The sequence below is a fragment of the Tyto alba genome, unplaced genomic scaffold, assembly GCF_018691265.1.
Source record: "Tyto alba isolate M040663 unplaced genomic scaffold, T.alba_DEE_v4.0 Super-Scaffold_33, whole genome shotgun sequence".
In the NCBI taxonomy this organism is placed as follows: Eukaryota; Metazoa; Chordata; class Aves; order Strigiformes; family Tytonidae; genus Tyto; species Tyto alba.
Genome location: NW_024881308.1, coordinates 12,126,606 through 12,146,468, shown reverse-complemented (window position 1 = coordinate 12,146,468; position 19,863 = coordinate 12,126,606). Strand labels below are relative to the sequence as shown.

At 38.8% G+C, this 19,863-nt stretch overlaps 1 protein-coding gene across 1 annotated transcript; it reads right to left on the bottom strand.

Moving 5' to 3' along the window:
* Positions 1-15,300: 15,300 nt before the first annotated feature.
* Positions 15,301-19,509, bottom strand: CUNH20orf85 (chromosome unknown C20orf85 homolog). The gene is made up of 4 exons (XM_009969481.2): positions 19,448-19,509; positions 18,682-18,763; positions 17,522-17,620; positions 15,301-15,456 (listed from the first exon to the last, which is right to left on the bottom strand). Exons 1-4 carry the CDS (start codon positions 19,507-19,509, stop codon positions 15,301-15,303), a joined length of 399 nt encoding a protein of 132 aa, XP_009967783.2.
* Positions 19,510-19,863: the final 354 nt, after the last annotated feature.

The following is a 19,863-nucleotide window of genomic DNA, read 5'->3' as shown; positions in this document are numbered from 1 at the left end:
AATTAAGACAGAGAGGTCATTTCTTTAAAAATGGGCCATTTATTGATGGAACTTCCCTACCTGTGGGGATATGGTCCCCTCCAGACTCAGACAACACCTGAGTAGAGTTCTCTGCTCATGTGTCTTACCAACACTCCTGGAAGCCTAACACCACTGTTGATCTTGTCTTACTTGTGAAATACAGCCTACAGCAGACCTCCCTATGGAAACTGAATATTGGAACTCTAGAGCAAAGACCTGTCATTACTTTGGCATTGCACAAATAACTTGTTAGCTCAGTGAATTTTTAAATAGAGAAAAAGATCAAGCTTCTTGTTATACCTGTTCCATATTTATCAATAGACAACAGTAATGCAGAACGCTGTAGCAATCTTTACATTCATTTCTGAAAGTGAATCAAATGAACAGAAATTGTTAAATGCCAGAGTACAATGTAGCTTATAAAACTCAACAGACACCAGGAAACTTGTACTGATTGGGCTCTTAGATGTTGTTTTCCTATTGCTTAGGAAAGAGAATTGTAGTCAGCTTGCAATCTCCCCGACATTGTTCGTGAAGGAAGCAGACAAAAAGTACCAACGAAACAGAAGGGCTGCAATTTAGTTAATTTTATGCAAAACACAATCAGCATTCAAACTGGGAGTTACCAAGCAGAAATGTATTGATAGAGAAGCCAAAATATTCTCTGTGCATAAATGGCAAAACAGTAAAACAAAATTTCAGAGACTCCTGCAACTCATGTAACTGGAGGCCAGAGAAGATGCAAGGGTGAAGTTTGACACTATCAGAGTGAAAAGGAGTTCGGAGAGGCCATGGCTGAATCCCTGACACCCTAAGCCATGCCTCAGTATGGTATGAACCAGGACAGCTCTGGTGTGACAGAAGACCTTGTATCGGTAAGGAAAAATAGAAACAACTTTTTCAGAAGAGTGATTAGGAGAGAGGGTGGTTGCTTATAAAAGATGGTTGGAAAGGATCTGTGCTAGAGGAAAGAGAAGAAAGTGCAATAAGGAGGTAGTAAAGGACAGAGAGAATGGAAAGAGCTGCAGATCAGCTGGGGAAAGTAATTATGAAGGTGACAGCTGTGCAGGGATCTGCCTTCTAGTCCTGGAGACCCCTGAACTGATGATGGTGCACATTGATGTCCCATTTTGTGTTTTACTTGGCATGACAGACTCCTCTTGGCACTGAAGTTAACTAAGTGGACACAAAATAATTTTGTGCAGAACAACGTGCACTACTCTTTCCCAAACCTCATGCAGCCCACTGAAATTTTCTGATTAATCAGTCTTTGTGCCTCAAATCCCTAAAGGCTCCGGTCCAGTGTGTGTAGTCTCTCTGTCTACAGCATAACCTCTGTCTATAGCAGAACCCATGCATGCATGGTTTCTCTGCCTTCATTTTTTTGAATTTGCAGTGCTTCTTGAGTTGTAACCACCAACTGTGTTCAAAGGCAACCAGAAGTTGGTTGTGAACCATGTCTGAGGATCATGCTGACCATTAACATTTAGAAAGGATAGCGGTTTGCAGAGGGAAGCCAAAAGCTATTCACTTTCTACTATGCTTCCAGCATCCCGTTTAGGTTGGTTTAATGCCTAACCTAGGCTGCAATTGAGGTTAGTGCTTTGGTTTTCCTTCAGGTTCCCGTTCTCCATACACTGTTCTGTTTGCAACATTTGCTTGACATGACTGTCTGGTATGGTCCAATGGTGTTTTGCTAGAATTCCTGTGTGTACAGAAGCTAATAAAGGAACTGTCAACTCAGAAAGCCCATCTTAAAATATGGTCCTACTGGCTCGGGATAAGAAGCACAGAGATCCCTTGCCCAAGCCTCTTCCGTGGAATTTGTGACGCTATTTCAATTCCTTTGGTTTCCAGTAACCAAACAGCCATTGGGGTCAAGCAAAAGTCAAGGTATAAAAAATGATTTCCATGGGCCTCCTTACCTCTAAGCTGGCTATGTGTTAGAGGAATGATCTGCACTATAGCAGTTGTCTTATACCTCTTGATGAGTGTTTGTATGCGTAATTCAAATGTGTATGTGTGTTTGAATTCCAGTTTGTATTGATTGAATTGGTCTCTGATAATAAACAGTATAAATAAATCAGATAGGAGTTAAAGCATTGGTGTGCTGTATGGGGGGGCGGGAAATTAAATTCAGTGCAGTGACCTTGAGCAGAATGTAATTTCAAAAGTGCCTTAAATATGCTGATGACATAAAATAAGGCTGGGGAAGTTGGAGGGGCAGGAGGATAGGGGACAGAGGAACAAAACAAACTCATTCAAAATGATTTGGATTTATCAGGATTACAGGCAGATAAGTGGCTTATGCAGTTTATTGTAGGGAAGTGTGAGGTAATGAGGCCAGGGACCAAAAGTAATCAGGCTCCAGTCAGAGTGAGAGCAGTGTGGAATAAAGATCAGAGCGTGATGAAAAGGGCACATGCAGCACTGGGGACAGTCTTGTCTAAGGTGAATAGCTGTCTTGGTGCTTCTCTTCTTACAGAGCTCAGCTCTACAGCTGCGCTCGCTGCACAGCTGAGAAATGGCTCATCCTGCTAAGGAGCTTCCTGGTCAGCATGGTCAAGCCAGGAACTGGCTTGTAAATAGGAGCTGGGTTTAAAATGATCTTTCTCTCTGAAGATCTCTGCGTGCAGTTGTACCTCTTTCTGGGAGCAAACCAAGTAAAGCAGAGAGGAAGATGGAGGGAATATAGCCATGCCAGCATGAATCAGAGGGACAGAGTCAGGCCTTATCTGTTGGTGTAAAAACATGAAGGAATCCTTTCATGCTGGTTTGACCAAGCAACAATCCTTCAGAGGCTTTAAGACGTGTGTCTGCTAGTTGCAGATGAATAGAGGAGAATTCAGCTTTTGATGTTATAGGAAACATGATCTGTAACTGAGCTGCCTAATAGTCTATCACACCAAATTTAGACTAGAAAAATTTGAAAATGTGTTGTTTCAGACTAATGAGCACCCTGCTGGGCCACAGTAAAGCAAAGAGAAATTGGTGATTCTTTCCAGTTGGCTAATCTGGAGGTAGATTCCATGGGTTTGAAAGTACTTGTTTTCTTCTGGTTTTCTTTTGTTCTTTTTAGTTCTAATTTTCATTTTTTAAATGTTTCATTTGTCCCCTAAATTGTAAGCTTTAGATTTTTCTCAGTAGTGGCCAAGTAGCTTTGGAACCCAATCAAAGGCAGAAATAATAAAAAGGAGAACTCTCTGTATTGAAGTCTGTTGAGGTCCTCGCAGCTTTTTTTATTCTGTTAGATAACATATTAACTGCCCCTGTTTAAAAATGCTTTCTCAAACTTGAGCCATATCTTTAAACATCATTTTTACACTTATTTTTCACACAACAAGTTAGATATTTGAAAATATAATCTTCCCGGTTTACCTTTTACTGCCCCATTTTATTTATGCCCAGAAAAATTCCCAATAGTTGATAATTTCCAGTATTTTAACACCTAGAGCATATCAATATCACATAGAATTCTCTTTTTCTTTGAGTCCTCCCTGTTTGGTGCTGCATTAGATGGATACCTATTATTGACTAGAAGCCATAGCTGGGGCAGTGAGGAGATACAGGGAAAACTGAACTGGGAAGGACAGAAGCTAAGACAAGTCACAAATGATAACATGAGCTTATAACCTAGTCTTTATGTCATATCAGGATTGAGTCATGAATGGGAACTGGTGAAAGAATTCTTGGGGAAATAGGAGATATACTTGGAATTTTTCCTTTTCTGAGTCTCTTCAGGCTTTTGTGGCCTCTGATTAACATACTGACCAGTTCAGTGTCCTTGCCTGGGATACTGGAAGCATGCTAGATGTGCTTTGAGATGCCCTCTACCCCCACCCACAAACATATATCTTCCTGTGATTGCTTATGTTGTGGTAGTAATAGTAACAAAAGCTAAATGATCTCCATGTTCTTGTACCCCATGTTTCTGTTCTCCATTGGCTCTCTACAGCAAATGGTCAGTGTTAGTTAGAATCTGCATCCTTGGAGTTCTGTTGTCAGTCTGCACTGTTGTCATACACTTAGCTAATACCCTCTAGTAATTTTATTGCTTATTCACATGCACACTTAATGTCCTTAGTCATTAGACTGAAAAATGTTAACCTTGTCATAGTTAGTGACTGGAAGTAGAAAAGTCCATTTAATTCTCAGAGGAATGAATTCTAATTTTCTGCTTGTCAGAAACTGACATTTTACATATTTTTCTCTTTTTTTCCACCAGTTTAGTGCTAAATTTAAATGTGTGTGTCATAGGAATAGACCTTTTGTCTGTGCTAAACACCCCAAAAGCTTTGGCGGGTATCCAATGTATGAGACTCTTGACCAATAGCTGCTACTAGAGCTCATTTCATGCACTGAAGAGAATGGGAGGTGAGAATGAAAAGTTAGAGATACGAGGTCATTGCAGAGGGCACATTAGCTTTGCATGTCAGAATGCATATTTTTTTCCCCTAGAAAATATGGATGAAAAGCAGCTCATCTGGAATAAAACATCCAATGAAGAAATAAATTATGTTAATCGAGCAAGCTAGTACTAATATTTGTCATTAAGATGTGACACCTTCTATTTAATGTCACAAACTACTGGGAGACTGAAAAATGTGCTGGTTGGAGGGCACGTTGTCTGCAGATACTGAGTTCACTGTTCTATGAAAAGGAATAACTTGTGTCTTGAAAAGTAGATGGCTTTTATGGCGAAGAGAAATAATCCTCCCACAGATTACAGCTGTTCACTGCATTGTTGTGCTGGTGGTCTTATCTCATCAGTGGATATTTTATAAGGTTCTTGTTTTGTTTTGTTTTGTTTTGTTTTTTGATACATTTCCATAAGGCTGTTCTGAGGAGGACATTGTGTGCTGGGAGCTGGAAGTATTTTGAGAAAGAGACACCACTACAAACAACTCTGAGTCTAAATTGCAAAGATGGAGGAAGTAAAAATGAGGGATGGTTATTTTGCTTTTTGCAGATGGGAACTGAAGCAGGGGAAGGTGACTGTTGTGGCCAAAGTCACCCTGGGAGTCAGTGGAATCACATCCTGATCTTTGAAGTCCAATTCCAGTATTTTTACCATATATTGTCTTTCTGTTCCCTTGCTGCTGAATGTAGATTTAATATGCACATGTGTAATGAGCCAAACATGTTCTGCATATGTTTAGCCAAATTCTGACCTTAGGGACATGAGGCAAGCTCTCCCTGATCTAGTTAGGAGTGCTTTCATGGCTGGGCTCAACCCAAGGAGTGCAAAACAGTGTTGCCATTTAGTTTATGAAACTAAAGTTACTCCTGAATTTGAAGTTCAATTCATCCACCTGTTTGGTGTTTTAACAAACTCAAGCTTCTCTGTGAGGCCTGGAGACGGGTTGGCAGGCCAGTGGATAATAAACTGCATGGCTGATTGTCTGGCTTCTTGTATTGTGTGCACACCAGATGCTGATTAATGATTAGCATGTAACAAATTAATAAATCAATACCATAAACAAATAACCCATCCATTACAGTGGCCTGTCAAGTCTGTCCCTCCTCTGGGTGTGGAGAGAGAGACTTGCAGGCATTACACTCTTCACTGTATGTAAATGCCTCTGGACTATGTGCTCTTTTGACACCTTGCAGATATGACGTACAGATGAGATCAATTATATTCCATAGGCAATTTGATATGTGCTGAAAAAAACATTTGAAGTTTTTTTCTTAGTTTTGCTCTATGCAGATGTTGTTGAAGGCAAGGGTGAGTGGTCAGCACAGTAAATATGGGCTCAGGAGGAACAAGTTCAATATGATGTCTTCCTGTACAGCCCTGGTGTCTTGCCTTGAAGGGGTTATCCACACTGCCTAATTTCACACAACTACCTTTGAAATCTAAAGATAAGATCTTATTGCCCAAGCTCCCTCTGTAGCTTTGTGGAGAAAGCAAATATCCTGTAGAGTATCATTTAAAGGTCTGAATTTGGACTTCAGTCCTGAATCATGATCAGAGAAATTTAAAGCTAATCCATGTGAAATATCAGACATCACTGATCTTCGTATCTCTGAGCCAGAATTAAGCAACAAATTGAGTTACTCTGTTGTCATCAATAGGCTGTTAGAAGCACAAAAACTTTTCTGCATCTGGCCTTATTTTTCAGAAATAAAAACCATCTAAAGGTGGTGTGATACATATGGAATACAGCTAATTAATGCCCTTGTAACAGTCAAAGAGAGATTCAGACAGAATTCAGAGGTGGTTTCTGAACCTGTACAAACACTTTCATATCCAGAATGGGATAGGGAAGTAAATAAATTGCTGATTGGCTTGGCTGATTTTTCCATTCTCCTTACTTGGGAAGTGTGTATATACTTCTGTGCAGTTCTCTGGGCATGATTTATATATTCAAATAAATAACAAGTATATGTGTTCGTAATTAGAAGGGACAATAAAGAAAAGCAGTTGATGAAATTGAATTATGCATAATAAAACTGTAATTTTATAGAGAAGTCTGTAGTCATCAGGAAAGAAAGTGAAGCTTACTTGTTTTATTAGTGTTACGAGACACCTGAGCTGGAACTACAGTCTTATAAGCTTTAATATTTTATGATGTCTCATTGTATTACAAAGAATTTATTTTCTAACTCTTTATTTCACCCATTTGTGGACCTTTCCTAAAGCAGCATATCCTGCCCTGCACTCTAATCTTACTCGTTTCCTATCCTTTTATGCTATTCTGGCTCTGCAGGCCCTGGGTCAGCTGTTGTCTAGGCTTAATTTAAGGAGCATTTGTGATTAAATATGGCTGTAAATCTATTCCCCGCGTTTTGGACAGATATGATCCTGCCTCATGTGGCAACTTGATTAGAGGATCTGGGAGTCAGCTGAAGTCTAAATTCAGAACTGTTAGAAGCACAGACCCGGGCGAGTTCACAATCCGGTCCAGTGCTGCCAGATAGCAGGTCTGATGTATTTTATGTCAGGTGTCCAAAACCCACCAGGTTTAGGTGAGACCAGAGGAACAGAACAACCTTTTGGAACCTGAGGTATAGGACAAACTGCAAACTGGCTGACAGGTGGCCTTATGGGGACCATTCAGCTGGCATAGGTTTACAAGGTAACTGTGTATTTATCTACTTCTTCATATTAAAAAATGTGAAAATCATCAGTACAGGGCCCTTCTTGAAAATAGAAAAAGATTTGGCTTGCTAGGTTTGAAGACCCTTTCTCATATTCAGATGCTTTTATCACATCCATGACTACTATCTGCGTGTGCATTATTCAGCTCCAAAACAACTATAGCAACACTGTCAAGTATACACATTAAATGAATATAAAATACCTTCCAAATAATTGCAGTATTTATTTAATCTGGTGTCTTCTGTGTTCCACAAAACCTAAACAGATTGTTAACTCCAGCAGAACCAGTAAAGTAAAGAGTCAGGGCCTATCTTGTGATGCTCTATGCTGTGAGGAAAGAGCAGGGGTTGTCAGAGTTCTCCTTCTTTCCAGTCCCTGGTCCAGCAGCACCACTGCTCATACACGCTCATTTTTCATGTGGCAGAAGCAGCAGGGCCAGCTTGACTTCTCAGGACTTGTGCTTAAGCAGGAAGGGCTATTTTGTTGCTCCTAAGGATGTGTTGCCACAGACAACTTGCAACTTTGCCTGTGACTGCAGCCAAGGAGGAAATTAGGTAGAGGACATCTCAAGTGAACCAATAAACTGTGTCCCTCCATGCTTTCTCTCCAGCCTGTCAGCTGTATCTTGGCTTCTACTAAGAGACTGTAAATATGTGGGGTTTGTTCATTAGGCAAGTATAATGCTAAGATGGAAGCTGTAATGCACATGATGGCGAGCACAAGAAATTACTACAGCATTCATTTAAACAAAGGACATGACTGTGCTCTGGCAATAAGAGCATAATGGCTGCTTAATTTTTCCAGACAGGGACTGTAGCTCACTGGGGTTTTTTTGGGCTCTTGCTTTGTTTTTGTTTTTGCTCCAGCTTTTAAGGATGAGAATGTTGTGTCTGACGCATGTCAGCAAGCAAAGGAGATTCACGAGCATAGCTGGGTTCATCTTGCTCCCCGGTGAGGCATAAAAGCATTAACCGTCTCTCACTTCAGGAGGAGAAGCAGGGGGGGCTGTTTTCAGCCTGTGAGAAGTGAGAAGGCATTGTCAGGTTTAGGTCAGGCTGGAGCACAGGGCTGCGTGGCGCTCTCAGCAGGACAGATTAGCTGGGTGTCACCCGGCAGCCTGGAGGCATTATTTGGAAAAGGCAAGAGACAGAAGTGTGTGCGTGCGGGGTGTGGGAGGTGACGGCTGCCATGTCTTGTTTTGGTGCAAGGCTGTTCTCTAAAACAATGATCTTTCTGGAAAGCAGACTCAGAAAAACTGTTTGAATAAAGAGCCTTTATCAAGGAAGCAGAGAGAGAAAATGGCCCCTTCTATATGCCCTATAATAGATCTCTAAATAATGCTGTTACTGGAGCTGTTAAAAACATTGCCTAACAAGAGTCCTGCCTAGCCACATTTAATCCCAATCTGGTACCTGTAAAACCGGATCCTGCAATCAATGGCAGTCAGTGAAGCTGGTGTCGGCAGAGCCACCTAACTGAAAAGGACTGTAGAGGGAGGAATGAATATTCTTTCTGTTCTGTTTATTTCTTCATGGTTGCACCTATGTTTGTGTTTTGAAGTTCTCAGGTTTATTTCAATCTTTAGTGAATGTTTAGTTTATTTCACTTTAGTGACTCAGATAAAGCATGGAGGGGGAAAATATGAGAGGAAGGGCCAAATTCAAAGTTGAGTTAAACTTGGGCAAAGTACACAACTTGCAATCAGAAGGTGTAATTTACATTAATAAAAACACATTGTACTGACTAATCACTTCAAAATTTTGTTCAGATTTCAACATAGCTATGTAACCACAGTGTACACCTCACCTAAAACAAGATGCATAAGGTTATCACATGATAACCTCATCGCACAAAGAAACAGTAGAGACCTAGTGAGCTGCCTGACAATAAAAATGGTAAAACTCCATTATTATAATTCATTTCCTGGACTTCAGGTTTGCTGATATAATCCCTTCTCTCCATTCCAAAACAATTAAATAAATAAATAAATACAAACTTGAAAATCCCTAAACCAGTATCTTACCTCATTATTGCAGTAAGTGTGCAATGGACATTGGATGGCTATAGATTTAAGGTCCTTTGATTTAGAGTGAATTCAGACCAAGCCTCAACAACTTCAGTCAGGTAAACTTAGTTTTTGCATGTATCTGATCTGAAGTTGGATAGGCAGCCAAGTATTCAAAGATTTGGGTGCCAGAGGGCTTTAGATATGCTTCAGTATAGTTTCTAGTGCAACACTGAAAATGCCTGAGGAATGTAAGGAACTTGGTGATGCTGCTGTCTTCTGGGTCTTACAGAGACACACAAAGTAGGACTGGAAGGAATTTTGAATTATCTTCCATTTTAGCCCTCTGCCTGTGGCAACATCAGTTTACACCTGTGCCATGTAATATCTTTATCCTGATTATTTTAAAAAATAAACCTAGTATTTTAAATATATTTATTTATTATGGATCATTTTAAATTATGAAGAAATTAAGAAAAAAAAAGTTTGTTACTAAGAAATGAAGAACTTAATATTTACTGAAATAAAAAAAAGAAATGCAACACTTGTGTGAAACATGATTACCTTTTTCTCAGCTATCATTAAAATCCTGAGCTTTTTGTTACTGACACAAGTCAGGAGTAATAAACTTAAATGACAGGTAATTATCCTCAGAGATACTCTCTAAAAAGGATACTTTAACGTATTGTACTGTAATGAACCTAGCACATCTCTTCCATAAAATGTAACATCTATTATGCATTTCCAAAGAGTAGGAAGTGTGCTTATTCTAAGCTCAATTTTTTCATATGCTCTCGTATCCCAAAAAAAAAAAAAAAAAAACCACACAAGAAGTAACAACCAGCCTTTGATGTATAATTTCCTGTGCTGTTGCTAAACACACAGTGAATTTTTTGTACTTTCAGAAGGTTTACTAAGGCTGTGTAATGTTACTTTTGAGATCAATGTACTGATTTAAGAATAACTACAGCATTAAAAGCTGGAAAAATCTTACACTGAGGATCAGACATAATTATGTTCTGAAGAATACATTGCCTCGTGTCCAGCTACAACTCTGCATGTTTCAGTAAATACAGCTGCATTTGCTTAAATGATAAGAAATTAAATTAACCTGCTATATTTACATTTATACTTATGAGATGGTCTGACCCTACCTCACCCTTCTCTGAACATCTGGTGGACTGCCTCCCTAAATGCCGAGATGCTGTCCATAAGCTACCGTGTTGCACGGTGGCCATCTGAAGCTGTGGCTGTTCATGGATAGCGCAGAGGAAAATGCAGATGCTTCAGAACACTCTTCATGAACACAACCTCCAGTTTCTCTACAAGCCTTGTGCTAGATGTCCAGTGGTTTACCACCATCCTGGGATGGTTTGGGACATTTCATACTCTGTCACAGCCTGTTAAACCCAGTGATCAGACTGAGAAGTGTGTCTTTCTTCAAAGGTGGCAATACTACATCTTTCTACACTGAGATGAATAGCTGCCCTGTAGTACTCTTCGGGTTATATCAGAGAATTTCCAGTTGGAAACCCAGGTGGAAATAAATCCACCACTGAGTCATACAGGAAAGAGCATTCTTTTAATCTCTTTGAACTGTTCTCTGCATAACAGAGAAAGTCTTGAGACGTGTGTGAGCAGCCTGAAACCCTAAGGTCAAAATTATCTCCAATTCATCTGACAAAAAGGATGACTCTTTCCACTGTTTGTTTCACTGGTGCAACATGAATCAGATTTGTGTTGCTTTCACTAAGTTTCTGGGTTTGTTTTGGATTTATTTCTCAATGCTGCTGGTCTTTTCCATGTATGACAGAGCAGACCTAAGGGGCAATGTTTTGTTCACTGGCAACCTGATGAGTTTCACAGCACAACGGTATCATTTTCCAGCACAGTTAAATTTATTACACTGTGGTCCTTTGAAATGGTTTGACAGGCTTTCAACTAGTTAAATAACAATTTGATGGGATGTGAAAACCACAGGCATCAGGAAGAAGGTAATATTCTGTGAGTGGGCCTTATCTCTCTTGCTACACTGACACTTATGGTTTCAAGGGGAACTAAATACAACACATTTAGGAACCTAATGCAAGAAGTGACCTGGGTTGGGCCTCCTGTGGGAGTAGAGATTTCTGGTCTAGTTGCCAATGACTATGTTAGACTAGTGTTTGTCTCTTTGGTACTTTGTAGAATGTGGAAACCACGAGGAATCCTTCACTAAATGGGGAAATAAGGTTTGTGAATGGGCAGCCTTAGGTCTCTGAAAAGAAAAGAGAATATCTACCTCCTCTGTTTTGTAAGGCAAATGGTCTCAGAATTAAAGTTACTTCAGGCTGACAGAGTAGCCAATAGCAGGAACTGGAGATAGTAATTTTTGCAGAAACTTACAGGTGCAGTGGGTATCCATTAGGATAGTCACAGCATGTAACTTTGTAGAAATGTCTCATGCAGAATAGTGAATACATTTATTCTCTAGGCAGACATCTTTTACAGTCACTAGATCAATTGGTTATGCACATGCTGTGGTTGCTTTTCATTTTGCTTCCTTCAAAATGTATACCAACACTTGTATGGTGACTGCAATTTGAGTAGTGGTACTTATTCAGAATCACCATTTCACTATCATCTAATCAAAAATCTTTATTCTCTGATGCAAAATGCATTTTAAATAAATAATAATCTTTCAACTCTGAGCTGCCAGTAAAATATCTTATATTAATGAAATTACAAATAGCAAGTGCCAGTTCTATGCCAGTTCTAACAGCACAGAAAAGAACACATTGTGAAGGAAAATGCACCAGGTTTTTGTCACCCAATTTTGTTGTTTATAAAGCAAGTGCTTGTGAGAAAGATAATTCTGATTTCATAGTTCTTCAACTTAAATACAACTGTCATTTAAGACTCTACTATTATTTCATCACACACTCAGGGAAGTATATGCAGGCACACATGCATGGTGGTAAAAGATGTATGGATGAACAATTTTCATGTCTTTCTGTGGTGACTGTGTATCACTGAGATTTTTGCATATGTAATTCTTAAAATATCATCCATAGTTCCTCTTTAAAATGAGCCTATTATCAAAGAACTAGCTTATCTGAAAACAATAGTCAAAAGACAAGAAAGCTTCAAGTTTCTGAAAAATTTTAGTCAACTAAGAAGGAATTGATATGCATACCACTTCGCTAATGTGAACCTTAGACCAGCAAAAGCTTTATGAAAGACTACACCGAATGAAATTTAGATTGATGCACAGAATACATCTAAATACACTTGCATCTTGTTTTCAAATTTTGGTTAAAAATAAACTGCATAATTTTTTATGTATGTTTAGAAACATCCCATTCTGCTCTGACTTGCACAGAAGCAGAGGTCTAAGACTTTTACATAGAATTAAAATTGTCTTGACTTTTGCTGTATTTTTAAAGTGATTTAATTTTGTTTTGATGCATTTGCCCAGTGTGTGCACTGAGTTTACTAACACTGTCCTGACCTTGGAGATGGTGTGATATTTTACAGTGTGCAGTGACATTTATGTGCCCAACTTGGCTTCAATAAATAGGTTAATATCTGCAAATTAAATGCCAGGTTTGAAAAATTACAGGGTGATTTAATAATTCTGTATTGGCCTTTTGGATTCACAACTGGGGCAATTGACTGGGCAGTCCTTTGTCAGCTGCAAATCCACAATTTCTATGCAATTTTTTCAGGTATAAAGGGTCAAACTAAAAGTGTTGGGAAAAGAAATAGTCAGGTTTATAGTTTCACATATTCTTCAATGCCAAAATCCCAAATATGTGGATCAATTAACAACTGACAGATTTATGCTAAAGGAATGGGTTCAAATTTTAGACATACTCCTTACACGTCCCAATTAGGCTATATTACAGTATCTCCTGAATAAAGGTCCCTTAAATGATGGAAAGTACAATAAAAAAACCTTACTGTTAATACAGAGTTAATATTCAGACATTGTGAATAAGATTCAGAAATGTCCAACTGTAGATTCTGGACAAAGAATTTATTTTGTTTTTCAAAATCAAACAATGACTCATGTGGATTTGGATCTCACTTCATAAAAACACCTACTGGATATTAGGTGCCAGCTTTGGTTCTTTAATATAACATTTTTAAAGAACAGTGGTCTGGAAGCTCTCCTTTTTTTTGACCTAAATTCATGTAATTTTGTTGCTACTAAATTACATATTAATCTTTACTATACCTGTTCATATAAATCAGACAAGAGTAAGAGGACCTATATGTGACCTTAAAATAAACTGTAAGACCATGTGATTAAAATAGATGCAAACCTAGGAATCACAAGAAAGCACACTGATTTAAAATATTGTTCTTACAATTATCTTGCTTGTCTAGAGAACCATTTACACATATTGTAGTTAATAGCTAAACTGCAATTTATCTTAAATTTCCAGAGTCTGATTCAAAGTTATTCTGTATTCTGTTTTTTAAGTAATGTGTCTGAAGTTACTTCTGCTGTGTATTCTCATTCGTGGATAATCTTTCCAAAGGATATGAGTCACTTCTTCATTATTTGTAAAGAATATGGAAAAAGTAAAATATTATTTTGTGGGCATTTGGAACTGATGTAAAAAAAAAAAAAAAAAAAAGGTGGGATGTTGATCATTGTGAGTCATTTCTTGGGAAGAAGTAAAGAACAAACACTAGCTGCTGACCTACTGCTATGAAAGCCAAGGATTTACTGCTGACTCAAGAAGTAGATATTGATAGATGCAGAATACAAAGAAGATCTTGCAGCAGGATTAAAAAGGAAAGTCTTTCCTCTTTAAGTAATAAGAAGTTATATGGAGCTGCCTGTGTTGACTTCTTGGAGGTTGTTATTTGTTTAAACAATCTTCTAGTTTAAACATGTTTGCCAATTAGAACTATATTCTACAGATCGTTGTTACAACTAAATGAGTCTTATTCTGTTTCCAAAAATCCTGGCAAATCTTTAGGTCCAGTGCAAGACTGAACTCCATAGGACTGAGGTAGCTACACTAGTAACTCCCAGTGCAGTCCCCTACTGTTTCAGAGTCTTTCACTAGCCCCATATTTTGGCGTAAGTATTGGTATAAACAAAACTGAAGCAACATAAATACTTTGTAACACATTTTCATTCTGATCAACTATTTGAAAAAAAACCACAAAACAAAGCAAATAAGCCCCAAACCAAAACAAAACCCTCCCATTTTGCTATTTTGTTACCAAAACTATTTTTTGAAAGTCACTTTGTATCACTGTGGCCTTTGAAGACTTTATGCCAATCAAGCAGCTGCACTGGAAACTACTGACTTACTTATGTGTGTAACTACACAAACTACCTGTAAAGCATGCACAACATAAAAGACAATGCATTTAATAATTATGACTTGACTACACTTACGATTTGCCTGGTTTTTTTTTCAGCCTTCAGTGAACACACTATGATGAAGGCTGATAATTACCTTTTCTGCAGGTATTTTTCATTTGTTTGTTTGTTTGTTTGTTGTGTTTTGTTTTTTAATGAGGAAAGCTTCTTTCAAAATGCAAAGATGCAGTTCCAGGGCAACCTTAGCCAATTTAAGTCATACCTGCTACTCTTCTCTGCCCCTTCTCATTCTTTCTGTACAAAAGATACGGTTTTGTGCTAGCACAGGCACTTGAGCAACTCAGTAATGGGCCAGTGCAGGGTGCTGATTGAAAACTAATCCTGAACACAGATTCCAGTACTGGTAAGTGATGAATTGGGAATGAGCAGCAGAGTAGGATTGCCAGGAACATGGCAATCTGTATTTATGTTTGAAAAAGCTGCTATGAAACTGAGTCTGAATGGAGGCTTTTATAAAGAAATAATTATAAAAATGTGCTCTGTCATTACAAAATGACAGTTTTTTAAAGACTTCCAATAAATATTTTAAAATCATAGTCTTACTAATGCTAATAAAAGTAGTGCCTGCTCTGTGATCTTTATATGAGTTTATTCATTGCTATTTCTAAGTAGACCTGAAGCAGTAGTAACAGCTTGGATGCCACAGATTTCAAAAAATCAGTAACAAGTAAAATGCTACAGTAAAATATTTGCACTTTAACCAAATGATTGTGTAACAGTCCAACAGTCCACTATAGAATGTCAACTTAAGGATGCAAATAGATCTATGTGTATGTATTAATGTCAGTCAGAGGGCTCACATGGCCACTTCAAATCCTTAAAAAAAGTACCTTTGCAGCTTTGGATTTGAAAACCATGTTCAAGTTCCAACCCCGGAACAGCTGATCTCCAGCCAATAAATCCCTGGGTAGTCTTAGGTACTGGAGGAGAAGGAGCCACCTGGAATAAACATAACATGTAGAATTCAATGATGAAAAGGTTTTTGTTTGTAATTTCTTTCATACAACATCTTTTGTGCTGTAGTGTGGATGGAAACAATAACTTACAAAAAATTATGGGTTTAAATGCAATTTGTTGAATTAATACCCTGAACACACACTGACATTAATGGAAGGAAATAAGAACTTCAAAAGATGGCCCAGTTGCATGCAAGTTTGATTTATAATACAGGATAGTTTATAATTTTAAGTGTCATTGGAATAATTTAAGTCCCATTCTATAGCAAGGCACACAGAAAGCTGTGCAGCTATGGAATATTTTGGGGACCAAATGCTAAAGATATTACTGACCAATCTGGCTTTTGCATCAAGACTTATTCATTCCACCTTCTTTCCACTTTAAAAGATGGGTAAGCATCAAGTTAATCTGCAACTAATCTAGCTAAAAAGAAAACAAAAGTCAACAGTCTCTGTTCACTGACTGCTGTGCTTACTTTGGCTGATCCATCTCAATTGGGCACATTATATCATTTTAGCATCTGGGGACTTAGAGAAATACACAGCAAGAGAACAATGTTTCAGTTCTCTTGCCAGAGTTGCTTCACTTTGTTCTTCAGCCAAGATTAGAAAATGTTTATGATATTTAGGTGGAGCTGTTCCTCTGAAAAGATAATTTTTATGGCCAAAAGTGCCACCCACTGAGCAGGACAATGAAGGAAATCATGTCCCACTTATGATCTGGGGGAAGGGACTATGAAGAAGCAATTATTAATTTAACCTAGAGAGAAAAACAGATATGATGACTGTTACCATGAAGGTAAACGTGCAGAAAGACACATAATTCTGAGTGGGGATTTAAGAAACTTCACTCTGAATATGTAAAGGGTGACCTAAATCACAGCTAATCCTTATCTTTCTTAGCAAATAAAGATTCTGAGGTGAAATTGAAAGTATGATCCCTGTTTCAGTATGCACCAGGCTATGCATATTACTTTAGCAGCTGATAACTGTGCAATTTGTTAACACGTATACACCCTCACTGTTCTGAAGCAGAGGTAGACTTGACTGAAATTGGAGGCTTGAGACAAAACTGAAGAACAAGTAGCACTAATGGCAGAAATGCTGCCATTTCATTTCTCTGCCACACTGAGCAGTAGCTGTTAATTTTTGTTTCAATTTAATCTCAGTAAAAGCTTTTAGTACTTCCTCACCTTCTTTCCCCACCCTTGGAATCCTTTGAAAGAAAACTAGTTCAGCAAGTAGGAATTTCCAATCTCTTTTGTTTCCTTAATCTTCTCCAAGTGGACTAACCCTCCTTTCTGTTAGCATATCCTGTTTCCCCTCTTATGAATAAGTTCCTCTCCCAATGCCACTGATTTAGCTGGCTGCATAGCTATCCTATTCAATCATTATTCTGATACTGTATATTTATAAATCAAACTATCAGTCACATTCCACTCTCATTTCCAGCTGTTTGACAACTTTTAGACTCTGAGTATGTGAATATAAATCATATAATACAAAATCAGATAGTTATGAAATGGCTCATTAGAATTGGCTTCTTACTAATTTGTGCCACTAAAAAAGACAGTGGCATTGTCTCTGCCATAAAGAAGACTGTCTTAAATAGCTAGAAAAATTACTGCATTGTAACCAATAGTTAAGGCTGAGAAATAAGGTTATGCTAAGCCTTGAAATAAGACGTGTATGTATATTTGAGCCATGAATGGTCACCAGTCATAAATGGCTCTGTGAGCACTCTTCTGTACTAAACTGTACAGTTGACTGTTCTGTTACTAGATGTCACAGAGGAGTGCACAGAGGAGGTGCTTTACAGAAAGATGATTATGTACAGTGAAAGCTCTGTGAACTAACAACCATATCCAAAGGGCAATCCTTGTCTTAAATGAATGCTTTTAAAGCATTGCTCAGGTTGCAAATACTTTGCAATTTACTTTGACCTTTAGTTAAAGTCCCACCTTTACAAGACAACTGATTTTTAGAGCTTGTGTGGTTTCTTAAGACAGATATTGCTGTACTGCAATTTAAAAATCGAATTTTCTAACCTTAATGTATTTTTCCACAGGTGTCACAGGTTGAACTTGCAGATGTTCTGGAAGCTGTATCTTGGGCTTTGTATTTTCTTTCTTTTCATCTTCAATCAACTAAAACCAAAACATTAAAAATTGGACTCTATCTTTTGAAATATGCTGTAATATCTGATACCTACACCATCCCCCTCAATGTTGCATCTGAACTCCCTGTTCTTTCCATCTAAAACAAGACTATTTATTGTAGTGCTTTGGAAATTATGATAATGTATTTTTTGGTTTCAGAAAGTGATGCAATTCTGAATTTCAGAAGAAAGGCTAAATTTTGATGAGTGATTATAACTCTCTTAACTACATCACTGGTTCAAAAGGGGCTAGAAATGTATCTTATATATATCTTATATGACCACAAAACAATGATAAATGAATGCTACATACACATGTTCACCAATAGTAATAATGCATAATTAGTCAGCTTTTTAGCTTTAGATCTATTAGTACTGTGCAAAGGTGGTATGCATGACAGACCATAGTTATCAAGGATGGATGTTGAAGCTTAGAGGACCAAAGTTTTCAAAGATGCTAACTTGGATGCCTACAGGGATTTTCAGTAAATCCTAGAACAGAGTAAGTACTTCTAGCCCCATGGAAAGTACATTTATAACTATTCAGGGGCTGAATCAATCCTGTTCTTTAGCAACAAAATACTGTGATTCCAAATGTAACATTATGTGCTACTATGTTCTAATATCCAAACATCACTGAGAATAGACATCTCTCCAAATATTTTCGTTTGTTGTAAATTCCCCCACTGAAAATTTAATTAGCCAGAACCTTTTCCCCTAGATTTTTAAACTACCATATGGATAGACAAAGGGGAAATATTTTCCTGTCAGTGTGCATCTAGTACTTGTTAACACTATTGGGAGTCATGTTTCTCAAGAGCAATATATCAGAATATGCATAGCATATAAATAACCACTTGCTGTATTTTATTCAGAGGACAACTGAAACTTTGAACCTATCTTAACAGTAGTGCACTTGTTACCTTGGAACCTAGCTTTGTAAAGCATACTCAGTACTCTTCTAGTCTGCTGTGCTTTCATAATTTTGTGTCCAGATAAATTTGTGTACAAGTAAATTTCATGTGTTGTTTATATACCACTAAATTTTACCTTCTTGGGAGGTGTTTTCAAGAATCCCCATTTGTGAGACCACCTTCTTGAAGCTTCTAGTTCACTTTCAATGTATTCTTTCCTGAAACAGAGAAATATTTAAGATGACTTTGGAAGCTTTCATTAAAAAAAACCCAACATGTAAAGCCAACAAGCCAACTACTAATGTCACAAAGCACAGCACTTGAGCATGAATCTTTAGACCTTTACCTCAAACCAGCAGGTTTATGTATGAATCAGCAATTGTCTGACTTGGAGGTAACGGGGAAATATTTTCAATAGGTTGGACATGAAACACTAGGTGTGAATGCACTCCCTTGCAAATTACGTTTATGTTAGGAATTGAGGAGGTCAAATTTGCTATGACACATTTTTTGAAAAACTTGAAAATGAAGCACCAATGTCCTTTCATACATACTTTCTGTCCTGGCCCTACTCCCCCTTATTCCTCACAGGCAGCGGGAGCACGGGCTGCTTGGGGCCTGGCACTTGCTCCTTCACCTGTCTGACTCTGTGGTATGACACCAGACGCTAATAAAAACTTTGGGCATTTTTTGCAGACGGCAGGCCCCTGAATGAACACACACACTTCATGAGAACATGTGAAGTGAACGTATGGACAAATCCCTTCAGTCTGAGAGCAGGCCCTGAGTGCGGAGCTGCCGGGGGAGGCTGCCTTGGCTGGGAGGGGAAGGAGGCGGCCGGGGGGGCAGCGACAGAGGAGGCCCGGGGCCGTCGGCTACGAGGACAGCGCTGGGGCCGTTACCAGCAGTTGTCCCGCGCCACGAAGTTGCAGGCCTGTGCCTGGTCGGTGCGCCGGTGCGCCATGTCCGCCGGAGGGGAGCGGCCGGGCCGGGGCCGGGGCCGGACGTTGCTGGGCGGTGGCCGCGGAGGAGGCGCCGGTGCCGCCGCTGACGGCTGCAAAAGGGCGGGAAGGGCCGGCGCGCGCTCCCTCAGGCGCTGCTTTTTTTCCCCGGCGGCCGCTCCTCGACTGCTTTGTCCCTCCGCCGTCACCCTCCCGGAGGGGTGCTGTAGCCGTGTCTCAGGTGAAAGGGTAGAAAAGGCCGCTCTGTGCTTTCTTTAGGTCCCTAAGGAAACTACAGGTGCACTTGCTGTTGTCAGTAATTTTTTTGGGGGGGTGTCTTTCAGTGTTTGATGTTTTTAAAATACTCTTCAGTAGCA

Excerpts from the sequence above, each read along its gene's own strand:
- CUNH20orf85 (XM_009969481.2), bottom strand. The coding sequence starts at position 19,509 with ATGGCGCACCGGCGCACCGACCAGGCACAGGCCTGCAACTTCGTGGCG. Across the intron at positions 18,764-19,447 it reads GTGGCGCGGGACAACTGCTG|GAAAGAATACATTGAAAGTG; the intron begins GTAACGGCCCCA and ends TCTCTGTTTCAG. Across the intron at positions 17,621-18,681 it reads TGAAAACACCTCCCAAGAAG|TTGATTGAAGATGAAAAGAA; the intron begins GTAAAATTTAGT and ends TTTTGGTTTTAG.